General features: G+C 40.7%; 1 protein-coding gene across 27 annotated transcripts in view; it reads right to left on the reverse strand.

Annotated features, from left to right (window-relative positions):
- Positions 1-22,652, reverse strand: part of dst (dystonin) — a 93,185-nt gene that overhangs the window by 16,807 nt on the left and 53,726 nt on the right. For 21 of the 27 annotated variants that reach the window (XM_067522476.1, XM_067522492.1, XM_067522452.1 and 18 more), the window contains 33 exons: positions 22,381-22,533; positions 22,033-22,266; positions 21,580-21,864; positions 20,625-21,173; positions 20,223-20,399; positions 19,189-19,312; positions 18,599-18,807; positions 18,136-18,453; positions 17,882-18,048; positions 17,587-17,740; positions 17,026-17,152; positions 16,815-16,865; positions 16,057-16,292; positions 15,782-15,911; positions 15,222-15,421; positions 14,618-15,116; positions 12,858-14,326; positions 6,663-6,824; positions 6,316-6,486; positions 5,864-6,030; positions 5,156-5,315; positions 4,605-4,931; positions 4,363-4,447; positions 3,809-4,050; positions 3,472-3,678; positions 3,229-3,348; positions 2,992-3,099; positions 2,694-2,912; positions 2,402-2,605; positions 1,620-1,851; positions 959-1,185; positions 738-860; positions 541-642 (listed from right to left, as the gene is read on the reverse strand). In XM_067522476.1, coding sequence (XP_067378577.1) covers positions 541-642; positions 738-860; positions 959-1,185; positions 1,620-1,851; positions 2,402-2,605; positions 2,694-2,912; positions 2,992-3,099; positions 3,229-3,348; positions 3,472-3,678; positions 3,809-4,050; positions 4,363-4,447; positions 4,605-4,931; positions 5,156-5,315; positions 5,864-6,030; positions 6,316-6,486; positions 6,663-6,824; positions 12,858-14,326; positions 14,618-15,116; positions 15,222-15,421; positions 15,782-15,911; positions 16,057-16,292; positions 16,815-16,865; positions 17,026-17,152; positions 17,587-17,740; positions 17,882-18,048; positions 18,136-18,453; positions 18,599-18,807; positions 19,189-19,312; positions 20,223-20,399; positions 20,625-21,173; positions 21,580-21,864; positions 22,033-22,266; positions 22,381-22,533 — 7,938 coding nt within the window. The remainder of the gene's footprint in view (positions 1-540; positions 643-737; positions 861-958; positions 1,186-1,619; positions 1,852-2,401; positions 2,606-2,693; positions 2,913-2,991; positions 3,100-3,228; positions 3,349-3,471; positions 3,679-3,808; positions 4,051-4,362; positions 4,448-4,604; positions 4,932-5,155; positions 5,316-5,863; positions 6,031-6,315; positions 6,487-6,662; positions 6,825-12,857; positions 14,327-14,617; positions 15,117-15,221; positions 15,422-15,781; positions 15,912-16,056; positions 16,293-16,814; positions 16,866-17,025; positions 17,153-17,586; positions 17,741-17,881; positions 18,049-18,135; positions 18,454-18,598; positions 18,808-19,188; positions 19,313-20,222; positions 20,400-20,624; positions 21,174-21,579; positions 21,865-22,032; positions 22,267-22,380; positions 22,534-22,652) is intronic. The other 6 variants (XM_067522647.1, XM_067522639.1, XM_067522654.1 and 3 more) reach the window with 2 other exon arrangements.

Consider the following 22,652-nt stretch of genomic DNA (forward strand, 5'->3'; position numbering starts at 1 on the left):
GTGTACCAGAAGGGAAAGGAAGGCAAATACACAGGGAGTCATATTTCACAGTTGGCATCATGTCATGTAATAAATCCTTCAGTTTGCCTGTAGTTAATCTATAGAAGTGACAAATTATGGCAACCAAACAAGCCCTGAAAGTATACCATTACTTTTAATGCAATTCTCCTAGAGGAATGTGAAAAGGATCCTTAATGTTAAATAAAATAAAGCAGCTGTGTTGAAGCTTTTCCATCATGAAAAGGGTTCTAGTGTAGACCAAATATAGAAATGCAATGTTTAGTTCTCTCATAAAATGTAGTATCACTTCAACTGACCGCAGTAAAAAAAAAAGCCCTGTGATCTGTGGTTTCATCTGAAGGCTTTAAAAACAAGCTTGCTCACTGGGTGTGTTTAACTTTCAAACACATGAATATGTCTCCATGAACAAGTATCAGTATATTCTCCCACTGTACATACAATGCTACATGCAATAAAAACAAGGACAAAATATAACCCTAACCCTTGAATGAAAAATTATTAAAAGAGTGATCAAAGTACCTGAAGGCCATCCTGAAACTGCACAGCAGCTTGCATGGCTTCCTCCAGTCTCTCTACTCTTTCCTTCCAGGTCTTATTGAGATTCTCCCATGCCGAATTCACCTGAAAATAGTTTCTTAAACATCAACAAACTCTCACAGCACATACACTCCAAAACACGAGTAAAGGGAAGAGTAAATATGAATTTAACCTTTTACCTCGTCAAGACTTTTCTTTATCACTGGTTTATCAGGTTCCCCACAGGCAGCCAAAAGCTCTGCGCCCTGGTTTTGAACAACATCAAGCTCTTCCTGCAGCCCGTCAATCTCCTCCTTAAAACCCTGTCAACATAAAAAGCAGTTTTTGCGATTAAAGGAGCCCCATTATTCTTCATTGCCCACTGGTTGATTTAATAATTTCATTGTGTGGATCTGTCCACCTCGACAAACTCCTGCTGCTGTTTGACGACTGAAGGATCAACTCCGGGCTCCTCCAGCTCCCTCAGCAGGTCCTGGCTGTCTTTGATGGTGACGATGAGAGCACAGTGGTCACACCAGAACTTGTCGGCCAGGTCCATCACATCCAGCAGCTTTGCCTCCCGCTCCTCCACCAAAGCCTGGATGTCATTCCACAGGAACACCATCTGGTCCAGTTTGTCTTGTACGGCTTGTTGAGATGATAATTATGATAAATACCAAATAAATCAAAGTCACATCTCACACTTTCACACACACGTTTAATGAAAAAACATTTGGTCTGTTTTTACTGAGACTTCTACTGCTACTGCTATTTGGCATATGGCATTCCAATAAAATATAAACCTGCAGGAAGGGTTATGCAATCCAGTGCATAAAAATCCAAATCAAATCCAAAGTAAATTGACAAACTTGAGCCAAGAAACAATGGTTTAAATTGTTTTTCCAAATAGAACTATCAAAGGTTTGTCTAGTAACTGTGCTTTTATACCCCTGCTACTGTAATTTGATAGAGTTGACTTTTTTATTGTGCAAAATTGTGCTGAAAACCTTTATTATATTAAAAGGACTTAAAAGAAAACTAACATAAACTAAACAAACCAGATGACATAACATGTTCCATACCTTTAGCAGATATGTCCCTGTCTGCCCCTTCAGATCGTGCAATCATCTCCTCGCCTCGCTGCTTCAGTGTCTCATAAGAAGGCTGCAGTTTCTCCAAATCCACAGAGACGGCTTTATTCTCAGTAATCTGCTCTTTGATTTTGTCCACCTCCACAGAGATGGACGGAGGCTGGCGCAGGCGTTCAGCGATCCGTTCCAGAGATTCCAGCATGGGGTCAATTTTATCATGGAACTGGTGAAGAACGGGGAAAGCAAACACTTCACTTTGTATTTATACGCTATATATTTACACAATCACATCACCAAATGCAGCTGGTAAAGTGTTTGACTCCTGTTACAGAGAAGACAGTATATTTCTAATGACAATTCTAAGAAACCCACAGCGACATAACCTTAAATACCTGCAAAGTAGAGCTGAAACAATTGAGTATTGGATTAGTTTAATTGATTATTTAAATTCAAAAAAGGGAAATAACCAAACATTACTTTTTTTGTGCAATACAACTATAAAGATTTTCTGTTTTTTTTAAAAGGTAAAATACTCTCATCATGTAGTACCTATGTAGTAGCTACCCATACTTTAACTAAAGAGTATAAAAATCTAATTTCAAAAGTAGTATAACGTTAAGAAATTATAGCTTAATGGCAGGTTCCCAACAAAAACTTTGTCTTATGTTGTCAAGGATGGAAAGAGTCCATGAAAACACTGTCGTGAAGCAGCCATTTTTTCAGACTTACACATGAAGTTGACAAACAGACAAACACCAATAACTGCTCGTCACCTGGGTGGATTTGGAGATGGCTTCATCCAGAGTGGCAGCTCTCTGCTTCACATCAGCCTTGAGTTTAGTGTAAAGTTGGTCAGAAGTTGTGTACTTCTCTCTAATGGGCACTCCCTCAACTGGGCTTAGTTCAAGTAACTGAGGCCCGGTCTTATTCATCTTGTCAATGTGGGGCTTATGCTCAGCAATCAGCTCTCTCATTTGCTGCAGAGGATGTGACATATTGAGTTTAGTTTTTCATTATTTGAATGAAAGTGTTACTACTGAACATCTGCGCCTGTCGGCTTCTTACCCTGAGTTCCTCTTGCTGTTGCCTGAGCATTTCATACTCAATGGCAGGTGGAGGCAGCTGGCTGAAGGTGCTTAAGGTTTCCTGAAGCCATGGCCACATCTCCTCATAGGTCTCCCAGAACTGACTGGCCAGAGACTGGGCTCGCTCCAGCTGCAGAGAGCGCTCTGAGTTCAGCTGACTGACGATACCGTACTTCTCCAAGAGAGTCTGTGTTTTGGCCTGATTGATAAGAAAGAAGATCCTGTGACTGCATATTCTTAATAATTAATTGCCTGTATCAAATGTTTTATATTTTTACCTTCAATATTTCTTTCTCCTCTGGATTTTTGCTGGTCATGATGGTCTTTCCAGTTTTTACAATCTCATCCACAGCATCTTTGTGCCTCATAATGTCCATGGAGAAAAGCTAAAACCGGCAGAGAGAGTTTAGCTGATTGTCACAAACAAACCTTCGTTTTTACTGCACTTTGTTTAAATTGAGGCCTGTGTCCACACACACACACACACACACACACACACATTATGAAGGCCTAACCTTTTGTGCTTGGAGTTGAGCTGCGGTTTGGGCCTGCTCCAGTCTGATCTCACCCACCGACAGCAACTTCCTCTCCGCTTCAGTCAGCCAGGCGACTTCAGTATCTACAGCCTGTTCAAACTGGAAAGAGACAAGAGACTCATTCCTATTTTTTTCACTGTTGAAAATGTTAACATTTCTTCTATATACAGAACAAGAGAAAGCCAAATAAATTAACACGGTTTATGAATGCCTCTATTTTACCTGCTGTGACTTGAGTATGTCAGCGTTGATCTGGTCAACTTGCTGGGTGATGGTGTCAAAGACACTTCTGTACCGCTCATTATCCTCAGTCACTAACTTGTCCAGACCCTCACGAGTGTGCCAGGGGATGAGATCCAGCAGAGAACTGCTCAACTCATTTAGCTTGTCCATTACAGGTTTTTGGTCTTTGGTCTCCTTCAACAAGGCCTTGACAAATTTGTGTGACACACAGAAACCACCAGTTAAAGAATGATTACACATGTTTTTTTAAGGAAATTATTGGGCAGTTACTTTTTTTCAAGAGCAGAAATACACTTTTTGTTGTAGAATGTCTTACCTTTTGCCTGCTTTGTGCATGAATGAGCTGCTTGCCCACTAGTTCCTGATCACCAAAAGTGCTGATCTCAGCTTCTGCCTTCTCCAGCCAGGAGCTGAGGTCCTCGTGAGTATGCTGCAGCTTAGAAGAGAGACTCAAAACACGCTCCAGTGTCTTCAAAACGTTACCACCCATAGAGGTGATTTCAGCATATTTGGTTTTTATACCATCCAGTTTGCCCTGGATAACAACCACCTCATCACCTGTGAACAGAAAGTAAATTACTGTCTCCTATTTCTACAGTGTTTATGCAGCAGCATACTACAGAACAGTAGTTATCTTCTCATCTAAAAGTAAGTAATTACATCACTTAAACAGGTTGGCAAATTTAAGATTTTTTTTAACATATAAACTAAGTTTGTCATCTACAATTGTGAAAAAGAACTGTTGAACTGTTAAACTGCTGCTTACAGAGGGTGAGGAAACATATAATCTGTACTACAGAGACATAACTGCTTGTTGGGAATAAACTGAAAACTCCCCATGTGATAAGACAGTTATAAAGGAGGACATGCCTGTTGTTTGTTTCAGCAGTTCCATCCCATTAGAGATGGCTTGGTCAACATTCTCCTTCCTCAAATCAATATCACTTTGTAGTGCCTGAGAAAGAAAAGGCGGTCTTAGAACATCCTTGAGAGGGACATGAAACTTTCCATTGCAAACAATGACACACAAATCATTAAAATGAACTGAAAAATGATTGATGCAAATTCAGTGAAATGACAACATAATGCCTGGCCTGAGGAGGAGTCTATACCCGTTGTTCTGCCAGCTGCTTTTCAAGAACATTTAGTTTGTAGTCCTCCACGGACACTTCACTCAGCTTGGTGTGCACTTCATTGAGCCAGTTCATGAGGGCCACTTCATCTTTCCCAAACAGCTGGGCATTTGCCAGAGCTTGCTGCAGCAGCTCAGCTTTTCGCCTGCATCGCTCCTGGAGCTCTATGTATGTGCTCTGGGTGGCATCCAGTTTGGACTGAACAAAGTCCTTATCGTCCACTGAGCTCATTGTTTTGAGCATCTGACCCAGACTGACAGCCTGAAAGAGGTCTTTACTGTGATTCATAATCTCCTCCTCTAAGGCCTGATCACAGTGGATGGGAAACCAAGGAAACATGATAGAAACAGAAAACATACACACACAAAACAAAAAAAAAAAATTAATTTGAAACTCAATGAAAATGAAATGAGAAATAATGAAAAGCACAACAGGCCAAATTAATAAAAATAAATGCAGCTGAACGTAAGTGATTGCTTCATGAAAAGCTTCCAAAACACATGGTAAAGATGCAAAATGAGGGAAATAACCTTATGCTGAGAGATCTGATCTTCCAGTTTAGATGTCTCAGTGCCAATGGGCTCAGAGTTAGACAGGTGTTTCTCTGTCGCAGCGAGCCACTCGCTCAGTGGCTCCACGACCTCATGGAACTGCTGAGTGACCACTAAGATGCTCTCGAGCTGCTTGTGCCTAAAATATGAAAATAACAACATCTGTGGATTAGAAACAAAGTACAAGCTTCTCATTAAATGGGCGGACTAACAGGCAAATTAATTTCAGTCTAATTTTTTAATAAATAGGTTATTAGCAAGTTTCAGTACATTTACATTTACAGTTCAACATTTATGGCATAAGACTAAGTTATACTGCCCCTCTATTCAACTATTTCCATACCTCTTTGTTCAGGTGAAATGAAAATGTGTAGAAACTTTGAGGTAAACTTTCATGTCCTCCCTGTGCACTGTGGGCTGAGTTACTTTTATCTCTAAAGCAACAAGTAATATGCTGCTAATTTACCTTTTTTTTTTCAAGAATCTGAATCTTGACAAGGAACAACAAAGTGATTTTTTTGGTCAATGTTAAAATAATATTTTAACCCAAATTAGATGCGCAAAAATGTAGCCAGGTGAAAGAAAAAAAAAAAAATCTCACCAAAATCCTTTAAACACTTTTCATTAGTGATTTAATCTCAGCATTGAATTTACAAATGGGTTTACACTACATGTGTTTATACAGACCTGTTTTCAGCTTTCTTGAGCAGAGTGTCCCACCTCTGCCCTAGGCATTCAATCTCTTTTGCAACCTTTCCCTTATCCACAGACTCTGCCAGTTCTGCAATTTTCCCTCCCTCTTTTTTTATCAGCTCCACTGTTGGCTTTCTGTCATCTAGCAGCCTCTGTAGGAGCTGTCAAAGACAAACAAAGGAGAAGATTTACCGGGTGCCCTTAATAGACTGTGTCTATAAGCATTTGTTCATGGTGAAAAACAGTAAATCTAATGGGCACAAATTATGTGTCCATTAAACTCAAAGCTTTGTTTACCACACTTGGATTTAAAAATGGATGTCGGTTAAAAAAGATGAATGATAAAGTCATAATGTTCTGTGAATTGCCTACACTTAAAAGTGTAAAGACCAAAATAGTGTTTCATATATTTGGGTATGTGTTTATGCCACGTGGTACTGGCTTACTTTCTGCTCTTGTATCTGTGCCTTGACTACTTTGAACTCAGCAGAGAGTGGTTTCTGATTGGCTACAAGCTCCTCTGTGTCAGTCAACCAACTGAGCAGCGACTCCAGAGCATCCTGGAACCTCCCACTGTGTAGCAGCGCTTCATGCAGCTGGGCTGAACGCTCAGCAATCTGCAGACCACATGGTAAATATAGATGTCACCTGTTTCAGAAAAGCTCAAACAGCCACCTGGTAACTCAGCAAAGAATGAGACAATGAATGAATCATTATACTAATAATAATAACCAATATCTCTGTATTTTAGTGACCGATATTCAAACCTGTCAGACCAGTAGTATATAACAACCTTTTTATTGAGAGTACTCCACTTTGTGTTGACACCTTCCAGGTCATCCTCACACTTCTTGGTGCTAGTGCCTTTGGCAGCATTTTGGATCAGGCCCTGGCCAAGGGAGATGATGTCTTGAAGCTGTGTCTGCAATGGATCAATTTCCTCTTTCTGGAAAGCCTAAAAAGAAATGAAAAAGAACAGAATTAATGTTCCAGGTGTTCAAAGACCAACAATCAATGAGTCTCAATACAGCAGCTCCCTGCCATGCCTGCTTTCAATTAATGCTTTTTAATTCGTACTGTAACTCTGTGGTTTAAATTCAGAAAGGTGATATCAAATTTAAAAAAGTTCAAGCAATGCCAAGGAGTTCACTTCCAAATGTTTGCCACCACACACCATCAGGTTGGATGTTAAAATCTAGCTGACATAAACATCCTTCTAACCAGTCAGCAGCTTTTAAAAGAGCAGTTAAAGCACAGCTGTGCCCAGTCACAGACATCCAGGCTCATCTAGTGAGCAAAACCTATTTCGCCCATCATGCAAACAGATATGTAAAAAAGAAAAACCAAACCAGCAGGCAGGAAAAACTCGTCTGGAAGATGTATAACCAAATGAAACATGTTGGAACAACTTGTGAGCAAAAAAGCGTGGAGGAAGTAGCTATTTTTGGGCACCTGTGGAGAGAAAGTGTCTGTTTCAGGACAAAAAGCGATGGCATTCAGCAAGGCCTCTATCTCATGCTCTCCTCCTTGCTGAAACACATGTAGACTTTTAGGCAAGCAGGCCTCCACTGACTGCAGAAACTCCTCCAGTTCCTCCATGTTGTATCTGGATGCTCCTTGTTCCTCAGTACATGGTTTTGTGTGCTGGCGGCTGTCTATGGGTAGGGTTACAGAGTTTCCGTATGTCTCAGGCTGTGTCACCACCACACTAACCAACTCACAGTCTGTGTGAGGTGATGCATCCTCCAGCAGCTCAGCAGTCGATAACTCATCATAGTCTGTTAAAGTCCTTGAACGCCATCCGGAGCTGTCATTTTGAGTTCTGGAGGCTGACCCTGATGACAACCGCCCCGTGGAGAATTTGTATTCTCCATTACTCAGGGTATACTTTTCATTGAGGTTGCCCACACTAGTTTCAACCTTTTGTGGCTCTGGAACCAAACTACTACTACGATAAAGAGACTGATTTTCCCGCACAGGAGAGAAAGGAAACTCCTCCTGCCCTGAGCTGAGTGAACGCAAAGTTTTAAGGTCCCCAGACATATGCATAGCCTCTGATGATGACAGGCTCCTTGTCCCAGGACCTGGTCTTTTGTGGGAGCGGTGAGCATGCCGCTCCCTCTCAACAGTAGGACTGTATAGACCGGAGTCCTCTTCAGATGTCAGTGAACTGGTCATGCTCTGCCCTCTTTTGCCGTTGGTCAACCTCGGCCTCTCCACACTCCCAGAGCCCAAGGTTCCACTGCGACTGGCATAGTCAGCCAAATTAGGAGGAGCAAAAGTCCGCCATGACCTTCGATGCTGAGGATGGTCCTTCTTCTCCCCTCCAAGGAGTCGTGACTTTGGTAAAACTGTATCAGCCGCCCTGATCATGTTCCCATTGAGTTTAAGTCCATCATAGACCACACGCTCGTCCAGCATAGCAGGCTTTCGGGTTCTAAGCTCAAATGAACTAGAAGCAGAGATCCCTCCATTTCCACAAAGGCTGCTGAGGTCCAGTGTGCGGTGTGTGTAAGGAAGGGTGCCGGTGAAGTGCCGGGAAGAAAGGCTGCCTTTCGAGCCCGAGTCTATCTGCTCATTCAGCCGGACGGTGTCATAAATGGATCTCTGGGGCACATAGCAGTCATCAATGTTCAAGTCCTCCTCCTCCCCCTTCCCCACACAGGAAGGGTTTTGTCTGAGGCAATCTGGTCTGCTCAGTGGTTTGCCCATGTTAAAACAATTGTCACCATTCACTACAATGCAAACACTAAGGATTAAATGAAATCCTTTGAGGTATATGTTGCTTTAGTGCACACAGAGTATTTAAAAAAAGAACTTAAGGTAACTTATGAACATAAGAAGATTAAGTGTGCAAAATATCTTTTCATCACTTAAATGGGAATTTAGCAAATACATACTAAACATTTCTACCTAATTTTCAAAATAAAATATTAAATTCCTCATTGGAATTTCTCCTTACAAATATGAACATATGGCTTTAGAAACAAAATTGTCAAACAATACAAAAAAATTCCAAACAAATCCTGGGACGGCATAGCAGCTTCATATTATCTCGGTTAAGATTGAAAATCAAGTCTTTCAATGCAGTCACCTATCCCAAACATATTCCTCTAGGCTCTTTTCATGCACTGTCAAAACTTAATCACTTGTCCTCTGGTCCAAAGTGCTTTTCCCCCTCCTAAAATCCTCGCAGCATCCGAGCAAGCTAAAGGAAGATCTTCAGTGCAAAGTAAAAATATCCACAGACAAATCCAGCAGGCTCAACCAAAACTGTAGGCAGTTCTGAGGAGAGCTGGTACTCCAGGATAAACAAAAAAGCCTGCCCTTTCTCTCTCATCGCTCCCCTCGCACTGACAGACACCCTCCTGGCAGACGGCTTCATGCCCCGCCCCCGCTCATTATTCAGACAACATCTGCCACAACTCCATTTGTGCTCAGAGCTGCCCCGGTACATGTTGATTGGTCAACACACAATCCTTTTTCCCCCCCCTCCTTTCTAATATCCCCTTACATCTACATGGCCCACATGACTTTATTTCTAAGCCATCTTTTGCATTCTGACACATTCCCTCACTTTTCTTCTTTTTTTTCACTGACTGGGAGAATAGGCAGGGCAAGCGTTTTGCGCTAGCTTTTCAACTTCACACACACGTACACATACACACACACCACACACACAAATTGCACACCAGCAGGCAACAGCAGCTCCCACTCTGATGACATCATACAATGCTGAAATAGATACACTTTTTTCCTTTTTTTCTCTTTTTGTCCTCTGTTTCCTTTTTGTGGATGGTTGCTGTGGACCCTGCAGATATTCTTAATTACTGTGGAATGCTGAGGGAGGCACAGGTCCCAGGTAATTTTACACCGGCAACTCTGCCAAGTGCATGAAGGGGCTTTTTATGTCCAGTGACCGGCTGGGAGAAGAAAGATAGAGGAGATAATGTAAGGAATTTATTTTTGTTTCCTGGATTGTCTGCTCCACAGTAACTCAGTAAAGAGCTGCACAATATCAAATCCTTTGTCCAGGTCCACATACTTGAGAAGCGATGGAAAGAGGAAACTGGCAGAGATAAATTTGCAGTTAAGATTTGGTGGGATTGTAAAAAAAAAAAAAAAAGGATGTTCAGCCACTGAAACCCAGACACTTTTAAAATATTTGGGCTTTTGGATATGTGAATACAAATCATTCCTGGCTACTACTGCAAGTCTGTTTGTCCAAACTGTCCTATATACCTCAGCAAAAAGCAAAAGGTTGAGTAGATGAACGGTTTAAGAAAGGACAGCTCAATAAAAGCGGCTCCACACATATAGTTTGCATGACAGCACATTGGCAGCTAAGGGCCAAATTTGAGAGGACCAAAATCAAAAGATATTCAATTTTAATATCACAGACTGAATTTAATTTTTTTTTTTTTTTGCAAAATTGGAACCAACAATTGCAGCAATGTTGCTAAAAATTGCTTAAACCAATACATTATCAAATTAGTCAGCATTTTAATTAACGAGAAGGTGTTAAATTTACATTTAAAAATATTTATCTTCTAATCAATACATTGTGAGATTATACAGACAACAGTTTTTTAAAGTTTAGTGTAAGTTTAGGAACCTTCAACAGAAGCTCTACACTGGAAAAAAATTACTAGAAACTCTTAATGCAGTCATCTTAAAGCAAACAATGTGAACCTGGAGACTCTGGAAACTAGAAACTGTTCCATAGAAGTTTCATGTTTCACTTCAAGGACAGCGTATCATCTCTATGTACAAGTGAGTAAGCAACACTACGTAACCCCCAAGGACACTTTTACCACCAAAAGTCAATGAACTGTGCTAGCTACAGTATGAATCAGACGATAGAAATTCCTTTTCAGATTGAAAAACACACTGAAGTAATGTCTCAACAGTGAGAAAAGACACCCACGCCAAACCCCCAGTAGCACTGAGTCACTGCAGTTGCCCTTTAAGGTACATAAAGATATACTTACACCACGACTTTCTCAGTCGGGCTTCTACAAATCTCGAAAAACAAGAGTAAACACATGAAGTCAAGCCTGTCTCTTTCAAAACTTGACCTAAAATGGTAACAGTACAAGAAAGAGATGAATCCAAGAGCTGTCTTCCTCTGTTTATTTCTTCCTTGCCAGCTGCCAATAAAGACCACTTACCTACAGCAACAAGAGTCTAATGCCATGAATATAAAACAAAATATGACACGATCAAGTAATGTTTTCATGCTGCAACACTCCTTTGCTTTTCTGACAATTCTCCTCTTGTTGCTAAGTCTTGGTACAAATGAGTACAAAGAGGATTTTCTGCCAGCAGCTGAGGCACCGTGGGCCCTCTCAAAATACTGTAGATGGGACAAAGATAGGGGCATGAACATGCACTATTATAACGCCGCTCAACAACTATTTGAATCAATGTTGCCCTGTAAGGCTAAACAACAAAATGACAACCTGCATCCCCGCCACCCCAATAAATATATTTTAATCTGGTACACTCAATTGGGGGTTTGGATGTGAGAGCAGAATGTCTTTAATTGAAAGAAAAAAATCCCTTGACCTACATCTAATGGGGGGATCTTTGTCATTTGCCAATACGCAGCTGTTTACATTCTTTATTGTCTAATAGACTAAATGAAGAAGAGTGTCATAATTTCACAGCTAAATATAGGTTAATCCTCCTTTGGATCTCTGCAGGAATTTACAGGCTTTTAAAATATTTTGCATCATTTTGTTGCTTTCTCCCTCACAGATAGTCTACCCACAAAGACCACTATGACCATGACCATTAGGATGATTACTGTAGGAAGCTGTGAGGAATGCCTGTAGTCCTGAAGAGGTTATATGATACCTGTACATTGTAGAGGAAAATATATATATATGATTTCAGATTATAATGTTAATGGGTCAAGATTTTCTATGGTTGCAGATGTTTTTCCACACAACTGAGCAGAAAAAAAACATACGTTAAAAACAAATTGGCTAAAAGGCATTTTAAATGATATATATTCACAATAAAAGGTTTGAAAGTAAAGAGTTCAGGATGTGGCCCTAGCTTCATTACTGAAGTGATGTCCTGCTGGCGACCACCTGGCCGTGATGGTCTACCCCTCCTGACACTATCGCTGCGTATCGGCTGTGGCTCCTTTGTTAACAACAGATGCCCTGAATGAACCAGCAGTCCCCTGAGGATTGTGATGTATGTAGCAAGTGTGTAGTATAGTATACAGCCTCTAGCAAGTGGGAGAAGAAATCTCTTAGCACTTTTATCTTAGAATTCTCCCTCTATCCATACTAATTTCAAGTGTGTTTTTATTTTAAATATTGTAGTATTTTGTTAGTTTATAATAAGAAAAACATAAGTGGTGTCACACTGCTGTCATTCTTTGTCTAATCGGATGAACGGCAATACAATCAGACCGAAAACTGGCAAAACAAAGATGACATATTAAACATTACTCTAAAGAGAGGACTAAAAGATATGAAAAATATTGAAAATCCATCTATTTTCCATAATTACAACATGACTGTATATATAAAAAAAATGTGGCTCAAAGAAATTGAATAGAACTGTCTAGCAAAATAATAAATAGATGACAAACTTTGGGGATGCAAGGACCAGTGCAGGGCATGATCACAGCTTCATTACTGATGTGTGATGCAAACTGAACATGATTCAGGATGTAAGGTAATGAAAACTGAACGTGATTCAGTGTGTTAGATCCCACTGTAAATAACATATTCAAGTTCACTTCTGTAGCAACTCTGATCCCCCAAGAGCACAAAACAAAAAGGTGATAATGTAAATCGAAGCAAGCTGGTAACATTGAACTACCATACTTTATATGCTGCTGCAATTTCACACTGTAGTTAATCATACAACTCATTCACATTTAACTAGAGGAATCAAAATGAGTCAATCTGAAATTATGCATTTAGGCCTATTCAAAATGAAGAGCATCAAACTGGGTACACCTTACCTTCAAGGCCTCCAGCTGTTGTTTGATGACGTCTGTTTCCATGCTAACGGCCTCTTGGGATGCCTCCTTCTCCACAGCTCTGCAAAGTTTATCCTCAACTTGGTGGAGTTTACCATAGAGCTTCTCCACCTGGGTAAGAGTATTCTGGACTTGCACTTCTCTGCCTTTGGCTCTGTCCAACAGTTTGCCACACTGCTTACTCAGAGCATCTAGATCTCTCTTCAGGCCCAAAAGGTCAGGTGAGGACTCGGTCTCTAGCATCTTCTGATAGCTGTCTCCAGCATTGGCTGTATTAGCCATCAGCTCTTGCAGCTTAGCCAAAAAGTACTGAATACTTTCCTGCTGTTCTTTAAGAGTGACCAAGTCAAGATCCACAGGAGACATGCTGTCCAGTTCATCATCCATGTCTGTGAAACGTGCAAACATCTCACGGATTCGGTTTTGAAATTGCCCAATACCCTGCAATTTACCCTCCAACACTTGGCACGTCTCCTCTACCTTCTTGTTAAGAGTCTTGCAGTCTTTTTCTATGCTGTCGGCCTTCAGCAAGAGGTCTGTCACTCCATCAGCATCTGGGACATTGACAACAAGGTCCTTGGCCAAGCTCTTCAGGTGCTCTACTTGGTTCTGCACTGCCTCTAAACTCTTATGCTGGGCTTTGATGTTGGCCAGATTCTTGTTGCTGTGTGCCTGCACTCCCTGTGACTCCAAGGCTTCCACCTGCTCCTTAGCTCCGTCAAGATGACCCTTTGCCTCTTTGTAGGCATCATTATATTCCTTAACTGTGTGTGAGAGCTTCTCCAGAGACTCTCTCTTAGTTTGCAGGGCCTCTACGATATTGTCCACTCTTTTGCCAATGCTAACCTTCTCCTCCTTTATAGAATCCGTGTCTGTGTTGGCCACTTCAAGAAGGCTATCTGCAGCTGTGTTGAGCTGCTCCACCATCCCCCTGTGCTTGTCAACATCCTTCTGCAGGGCTTTCACCTGAGAAATAGAGGTGTCAACAGCAACAGGATCAACAGTGAGTTTGACCCTGCCCTGGCTAGCTTCACATTCTTGAATCCAGCTTCCAAGCTTCTGCGCATGCTCATGATACTTCCGAGATCTTTGCAGAGCACTCTGAAGTTTATCAGCCTGCTCCGCAGAGCTCTTCTTCACCTCCTCCCATCTGGATGAGAGAGTAGTGAGTTGCCCCTGTAATGCTAGTTTTTCTGCGCCATCAGTTTTCTGCAAAAGCATCTCCCCTTCCCCAATAATTGTATTAAAAGCCTCTTCATGTTCACTTAGAGCCTTCTGGAGTTTGCTGTGTTCCTCCAGGTCTTGCTGCAGGATCTCCACTTTTGCAGAGACAGGCTGAGGTTTAGACTGGTCCTGGAGCTTCTCACCTAGCCATGACTGGAAGTCCTTGGAGGTCTGATGGAACTGCTGAGAGCTGGCAAAGGTTGAGTTCAACTGCTCGATGCGTTTTGCTAAAACACAGAGATGTGGTTGTTAGTGAACTAAATGTTGTAATGGGGGAAAAACATGAAAACAACAATTAGCTAGGAATGTTACAGCAGATTGTCATTTATTCTACATTTCAGTTTTAATGCAGTTGGAAATTTAAACCTACTATACTAGTTGCCAAATATGCTCCTGACAACAGTTTCTTCACAAGGATGATTGGAATCAGTAAAAGTATATAAAATAACATAAATGAAGTGATTGTGTCTTTCCAAACAGTGCAACTTTATTTTCTAAGGTAAAAATAAATGTCCAACCTGTTTTCTCTTCCAGCTGTTTGAAGGGCTTGCTGACACTCTCCAGCTGTCTGGCTAAATCTGCTTTCAGATAGTCCTCAGTCACCATTGCTGTCAGCTCTGCATTGATGGTCTCGGCCTCCTTCAGCTTCTTCCTCTCCTCTCTCAGCTGAGCTGAGATGTTATGGGCATCCTCCAACTGCTTCTTCACAACATCAGGCTGGGCGCTGTGTCCCTGATGGCTCGTGAGCTGATTTTCCAGCTGAGTAGCAGTCTGGCTAAGACTTCTTAGTAACTCCTGAAACTGCCCTGTCTTCACTGCAGCATGATCAATGATACTGTCTCGTTCGTCCAGCTGTCCTGTGAGGCCTTGCCACTTCTTGTTGATGGCACTGAGCTGCTCCCTCACCAGCTTACCACTTGAAGGATCTTGGTTGCCTGAGGAGCTTAGGATGGCCGATGCAGCTTCCTCGAGTTGCTCATATTGAGGTTTACGGCTCTTGAATTCATTCTGGAGGATCTGGAAGGAAAAAGGATTAACATTACCTAACAAAAACACATTAAATATTGGTTCTTAAAAACACACAGTCTCAAAGCATTCTCAACAACTTAGCACCATGCTTACCTGAACTTGTTGCTTCTGCATTTTAAGCATGTTCGGGTCTATTGAAAGCGGCCCAAGGACACTCATCATCAGTTCCTTCTCTGACAGCCACTGACCAAGCTGCAGCTCAGTTGTTTGGAAAATGTCCAGATTCTTGTTGGACTGCTCCAAATGCTGCTTCCTCTCCTCTACTAAGCCACTGATATCTTTCCAAGCAGTGTCTAAGCAGGAGGGCACAACAATCACACCAATCTGCATTAGTCAGCGCCACAGCACCTTTCTATCATCTGTCCCACTGTTTCCTAGCAATCTCCCATATTGTGCAGGACTTGGCACAAGAAATGTGTTAATTTAAATGACGTGGTAGAGAGCTCACCTTCTGTTAGCATGTATGTATGTTGTAGACAGATGACAAAATGGAGTTGGTCTAATAAATCATATGAGTAATTTTGTTGAAGCTTAACTCAAACCCCAGTACTGTGATGAGACATGCATTTCCTCAGTGCGACTCAACATACCTCCGATGGTCTCAATGACATAAATTACCCAGGGCCATCTGGGCACAACACCTTGGTGCATACCTATTTCTGCCAGCATCTGCTTCCATTTTGCTGCCTCAGGGGAGTTTGGATGAGTCTTAATCAAGTTAAGGAGCTTCTCTCTGAGCTTCTGGAGCTGCTCTTGCTTTTGCTTCATGTCATCTTCAAACACCTTATAGAAAAAAAAGAACAATGAATCACGTGATGTCTGAGAGGGTTTGATACAGTATGAGTCCTATTCAAAGTTAAACAAAGTTCAGCTATAGAACAAAAAAATGCAATTCACCAAGTAGTGAGGGTCAACAACACTTCTGTACCTTCTGCTGTTCAAGCTGTGTTTTAACTGAATCTTTCTCCGTGGCTGCATTGTTCCATGACGCTGCAGTCTTCTTCATGTCCTTCATCCATGTCGTCATTTTATCCGTCTCCCTCTCGGCCTCTCTCACCTCCTCCACTAAACTACTCAGCTCTGCAGCTAGACTCTTCAGTGTTTCCCCGAGGCTTGTGTATCGCTCATTGACGAATGACATGTTCTGGTGAATCACCATCAGCTCTGAGGACATTCAAGATAATTCCCTTAAGCTTCCTTACTAGGAGGTTTAGGTTAGAGTGGCAAAATGAGTTTGGGATCAAAAGTGGTAATATAGTAGCTTTGTAGTCAAGTATGTTCAGAATATGACTGAAGAAAGTATGGCTAAGTCCCTTCAAATTAAATTAGAGCATTAAGTGAAATCATGAATAAGTTAACAGAAAATTCAACAAAAAAAGACCACGCCACATGTACAGGTGACCAGGTAAGTTAGTACCTGGTGTTAAAATGTAAATGTAATCAACCAATTTTTTAATAAAAAATTATCTAAAAAAACTCTATCTATCTAACCTCTATCTTCGTTTTGTAACTATAATAGTCATAATCTGAACATACGATTGCTGTTATAAGTTGTTATTTGTTTGGCGTAGAGTCACCACAGCCATAGCAGCTTGTTGAAACCAACAAGTGGTACTTGTTGGTACAGCAGACCTCTAACTGTCTGTTTACAAAGCAACATCCACACACACATTTGTGCTTGATTACCTTTATTGGTTAGGTAGGAATGGCTCGCTGGACCACCACCATTAGTAAGTGCTGAAGCAAAGACATAGGAAAAAGCTTGTGTAAAAGATGCTTGGCAAAAGATGTTTCCATGACCTGTAATGGTTAGTAAGTACACAGTACTCACAAATGCGCCCAACACCATGCATCCCATTTTCCTGAGGGGTTTAAATTTGCTTTCAAGTGTGTTTACCTGGCTTGTTAGGGGTCTTTGTTTTGGCAGGGGATGTGAGAAAAGTGATGAGGTTGCAAAGTGATGATCCTTTACTGTTCAGTTCTTGGACAGCAGGGCCTTTGGATGTCCATTCATCTAACAATCCCTGATGAAGAAATAATCAGACAGATAAGTGGTTGGATGACGTCTTCAAAGTAAATGATAATGATTTTACTTCTTTAAATTTTGGGGGATTTTGCACTACATTCTATTTCTGTTATGTTTTTCTCTAACATCATAAGAAAAAAGTAATCTCACTGCTGGACAACTTAGTGGTCCACTCCCAGATCTGCCCTGTCTAGATCTATCTGTCATTATTTGGCAGAGGGAACAGTATGGAAAGTGGGGAGTTACTGTACTAAGGAGGACAGGACTATAATTTATCAAAACACATTAAACACCTATTGACTGCAAAATTCAAACAAAACATGTACAGTATAACATTAATGGCTTCTGTTCCAGCATTTTAAGTGAATTTTAATTAAATGTTTACAGAAATACTGTCTCTATAGCAGACTTATACTTGATCTTTTGACTCACTGTGACTATCTGCAGGTCCTTCGCCAAAAGTTTCTCATTGCTTGACTGAACTGCAGGTACTTTCTCATTGGTCTCCTCCAGCCACTTGGTGAGAGCGCTGGCTGCAGATTTGAACTCGTCTAATTGATCCTGGCAAGAGGATACCTCTTCTTCCCTGGAGTGGGCAACAATTGGTCATATCATGTATCTATCTGAACTTAACCGACACTATAGAAGCAGCAATGTTTAAAAAAAGAATGTACAGTACAACTTAAAAGTGGAAAAGAACTTTTTTTTCTTCCATAGACTAACTTACTTTTCTTTGACAATGTCCTTCAAGGTGCTGAAAATATTGGAAAGATTATCAATCTTGCTCTGGATCTGGGCTTTGTTTCCATCAGGGCTTATTTCAAGCAGCTCTCTAGACAGAGTCTGCAGCTTCTCCAAATCACTGGCATGTTCAGCCATCTCAGCTTTAGTGTTCTGCAGAGAATTAATTGCACTCAATCTTTGTTTGGAGTATAAAACTTTTATTTTTTGATTAGTAGAGTACAGTAGTAGTAAACTTACCTGCATTAGCTGAGAGAGTTCACTGAAGGTTCTCCCTGTAACGTCTGTCTCATGTAGATCTTGTGAACGCTTCAAAACAAACTGCTGAATCTTATCAGTGATGGTCTCAAACTGCTCTACCTTTTCTTTCAGCTGCTCCAGCTGGAAAACTTTTTGCTTGTGCTTGTCACAAGCATCAGAGAAGCGCTGGGACAGAGCATCCATCTTTGACTGCAGAAGCACAGCAGTGGCTGGATCTGCTGTCTCTTCAAATTTCTTCACCTTGGCTTTCATGGCTGAGATGCTGCTCTGGCGACTTGCAATGTCCTGCTCTAATGCCTTAAAAATACAGCATGGAAAATAACACATATTTAATAGATAAATAAAGGTTGGTAGAACAAGATCAAGCACTGAACATTTAAAAGAATAAATACACTATTTAGAACAGTTAATGGACAACAGAGCTTTTGAGAAGAATACGCACTGCTTCTTTGCTGAGGATATCTCTAATGGACGCAGAGTCCAAGAGAATTTTTCCTTTCTCTTTCACACTGGCCTCCACACCCTCCATCCATCCCATCATTTCATCCAAGCCATCCTGGACACTCATAGAACGAGTCAGAGTGATCTGCAGCTTCTCATTTCGATCACTTACAGACTTGGACAAGTTGTCATAACTCTCCACTATGTCATCTGCAATACATGGAAACAAATCAGGTTGTATTTAAAGCGGATCAATTTCACACTGTTTCACACATGCTAAGATAAACAATTCAAAGCACAGCAGAAATGCATTAGGCAATAAATCATTTGTTTAGTATATATTTTTAACAAAACATTAGAGTAACAAGGTTTGGTAGAGGAATAAGCATTTACAATAAGCAAGTGTAAGCCAAGAAAATAGAGACTGGGGAAAAGTTATATGAAAACTTCAAAAGCCATATTTCACACAGAAACATGTAAATTGTAGAAAATAAATGGTGGACATTTGCTGACTTTTAGTGCTGTAACAAGTTGCATGATGAACATTTCGCAGCACTGCTGTCTGGTTGCCACTTAATACTTTTGCCTCACCTACTGTCTCCTGGATCTCGTCTGGGTTGCTCAACAGGTCTCCTTCAGATGTTATCAAAGACTCGGCTGTTTTACGTAGTGTGTCAATAGCAGTTTGATGTGCCATCATCTGACCCTGAAGGGTCTGTGCATAAATAACAAAATAGAAGTTAGAGAAAATAAAATTGTAGACATGCTCTGTCCACATGTATGGTACAGTGTATATGTGGTGTATTTCACCAGTATGGTTGACTGAAAATAAAAACAACAGAGCGATGATGTTCAAGAATGTCTGGACAACATCTATAGGACAGCTGCATTGATAAAGTGAGATGCATCTTACTGCTTTAACTGTTAGACTTACAGGCTTAGGATTTCTAAAAGGATCTGCAACCAAAGCCAAAATCCCAGTGTTCTTCGTTGGCTCACACACTCATCTTATCTTGGCATATCTATGTTGTAAGTCACTACCTCCCTACAGAGAAATGTTGAATCTAACCCCAGCCAAAAGCTCTGACAAAAGCAGCTCTGACAGTCTAGTTTCGTATCCACTTTTAGTAGTATGTACGCTTGAAATAAATAAAAAGTTAAACTATTCACATGTGTGTTTGAATTTGAACACACAGCCAAAAATAGCTTGGTTGTAGGCAGTGGAAACACTGTATATGGTAAGGAGGTTCTGTTGTGCCGTTACCTTAAACCCCAGTCTATGATCCAAGCTCTGCATGCATTATTTCTAAATAAAGCTATTTTTCATTTGTTTGACAACTTAAAGGAGATGCAGGATAAATCAAATGTCAGCATTTTGAAGTTTAGACAACTTTCATAAACAATAAATGCACTACATAAGAGGAATGATCAAAAGCCATTCTTACAAGTTGGCCTCAAGAGGTACAAGGGCTTCTAAAAATAAATAAAAGTTACACCAAGATAAAAAAAAGCTCAGACCACAATCTGAGATAAATCTCAGCTTTTCACCATAAGATATGGAGGCTGACCTTGAGCCAACAACACTCAGTCTAAGCAGTACAGTTCTGGCTTCTAGTGTTTCTTGCCTTAGTCTCCTCTAGCTGCTTCTGCAGTGTTTGTGGATCAGCTGCTATGGCCTCCGATTGTTGCTTTCTTGCCTCCTCCTCTGTGCTGTTGAGCCATTTCAAGAGATCGGTGCTGAAGTCGTCATACTTCTTATATTTGTCAACAATGTCTTTGAGGTTGTTGCCCAGTTGAATGCACTAAAACAAAGAAAAAAATTATAATGTTTATCAATTCAAACACTCAAATGGTAGTTAATTAATGGTAAGTATAAATTCTTATTACATAGAGACTGTTACTTTCACAGTGCTTCTGCATGCTTTGAGGCATTAAGGTATATATAAAGAGAAACACTCCCACCTAAAGGCAGGTTTAAGCTATTGCACCCTCATAAAATTAACTTAATGAATGATTTTTAAAAATACCTGTGAATGTAGGCTTTTATATCGACTCGCTGCTGAGTCCAGCTTATCTTTGACAACAGAACAGGTTCCTGAAGTATCCACAAACACCATAGTGTTCTTGGCCACAAAGTCAGCCACTTCACAGGCTTTAGCTACATCCAGAACTTTCTGTCCTGAAATAGTGATAAAGCGAAGGTCCCCTTTGTGAGAAATCACATCTTCAGAGAAGCTCTTCTGGGACTGGAGTTTATCACTGAGGATATTTAGGGAGCCTGAAGGGGAACCCAGCTCCTCAATCCCTCCCTGGGCCAGGTCCAACCAAGTCTCAAACTCCTGACAGTCGTCCTGGAACTTCTTCAGCTCTTCCTGGACACACTGCACCTGCTTCATTTGCTGCTCAGCCTGTGTCAGAGAGGCCTCATAGCGCCCCTTCAGCTCCTGGATGTTTTTCTGCAGTTTCTCCTTCTCCTCTGGGGACAGCATGTTGGCTTGCTTGTCCAGCAGAGCCTGAGCTGACTGGGTGGCCATGATAAGATCCTGCTGCTGGGACAAAATCTCTTGATGACGAGCCTGTGGGAATAATTAAAACTTTAGTTTATAAAACTATTTATACTGGCTTTAAATGCTGGTTTTATCAGTTTTGGTTTACATTCCTATTTTCTAAAACATAAACTTGATTATATTTTAATATTCTTATAATACAGTTATGTTCTAATAACATGTAGCCCTAAGTTTTGGGACTTTTACAATTGTTGGCATATGCTGATACACAGATTTGGAAATGGATTATACTTTTTTATTCTTAGTGTTTCACTGTGTCTTTCAACTGTACATTTTACCATGACAATCAGCCTCAAGTAATATCCCTGACTATTAGTTAACTTGTCTACAGTAGAGAAGAAAGTCGAGTTCCTGCATAAAAATCCCTTATGTAAAGTACTGAGTAACAAACATTATTACAGAAAAACGAATTTACCTTGACCCTGTCATACTGCTTATCGAGGTCTAGGGAGGCGTCATTCTTGCCACCCCTCTCTCTGCCTGAATCATTTTCAGTGGTCTGTAAAGCATTTCCATTGGCATCATCATTCTCTCCTATCAGTTCCTTGGCTGAGGTTTCCTCTGGCAGGTTTCCATTCTCTTTGTTTACATAGTCAGTTTGCTCCTGATTGCTCTGGTTATGATTCTCTATGTTGGATATCCAATCCAGAAGACCTTCAATTTTGTTTTTACTTTCCTCAAGACGCTCAACAGCTGCTGCCTGAAAACAAACACATTAGATAATAATAAAATATATAGTGAAACAATTAAATAAATACATTTACACTAAGTTTAGAAATATGGTATTTACACTAAAACCAATTGTAATCTCTGCATTATGTACATTGTTTATACAGCAAATACATTTAGAATTAATCTGAGCTCTGACCTTTTCACTCTCCTGTTTTATGGCTGTGGTAACAACCTTCTCCAGATCTTTCCTGGACTCCTCAGCCCGCTGGTTGATGAGCTTGGCTTTGCTTTTGGCTTCGTCCAATTTGCTCTCAATGATGGCAATTTGATCTGGCATCAGCTTGCTCCTGTTTTCCTCCAGAAACTTTTTAGTACTGGTGATGACCTCATTCAAAGCACTGGCGTTTGACAGCACATCTTTTTGCAGAGCCTTGCGATCCAAAAGAGAAATAGTAAAGGGAAGGAAGGAAGCAGGTTTTCATTGATATTAGCCTACTTGGAATTGTACTATATTTCTTAAAGACATAGAAAAACACTTTCATACCTGATGTTCCTGCTGATATTGCTGCAGGTCTGTTACACACTCAGCATTGTCAGCCTGTTGCTGGTGTCCAATGAGGCGGTTCTCAGTCAAGGTGAGATTATCACACACTTCTTCCAGTTTTGCAGTAAACTCCTTATGTCTCTCCAATAAAGACTGAAAAAGGTTATAACACAATAAGCATGTCATTTAGATATTGTACATTCACATCCAAACTCAATAAAACATTTGCATGTAACAACACCCTAAACATTTCAACAGTATGCATAAATCCT

Source organism: Channa argus, chromosome 1, assembly GCF_033026475.1.
Source record: "Channa argus isolate prfri chromosome 1, Channa argus male v1.0, whole genome shotgun sequence".
Lineage (NCBI taxonomy): Eukaryota > Metazoa > Chordata > Actinopteri > Anabantiformes > Channidae > Channa > Channa argus.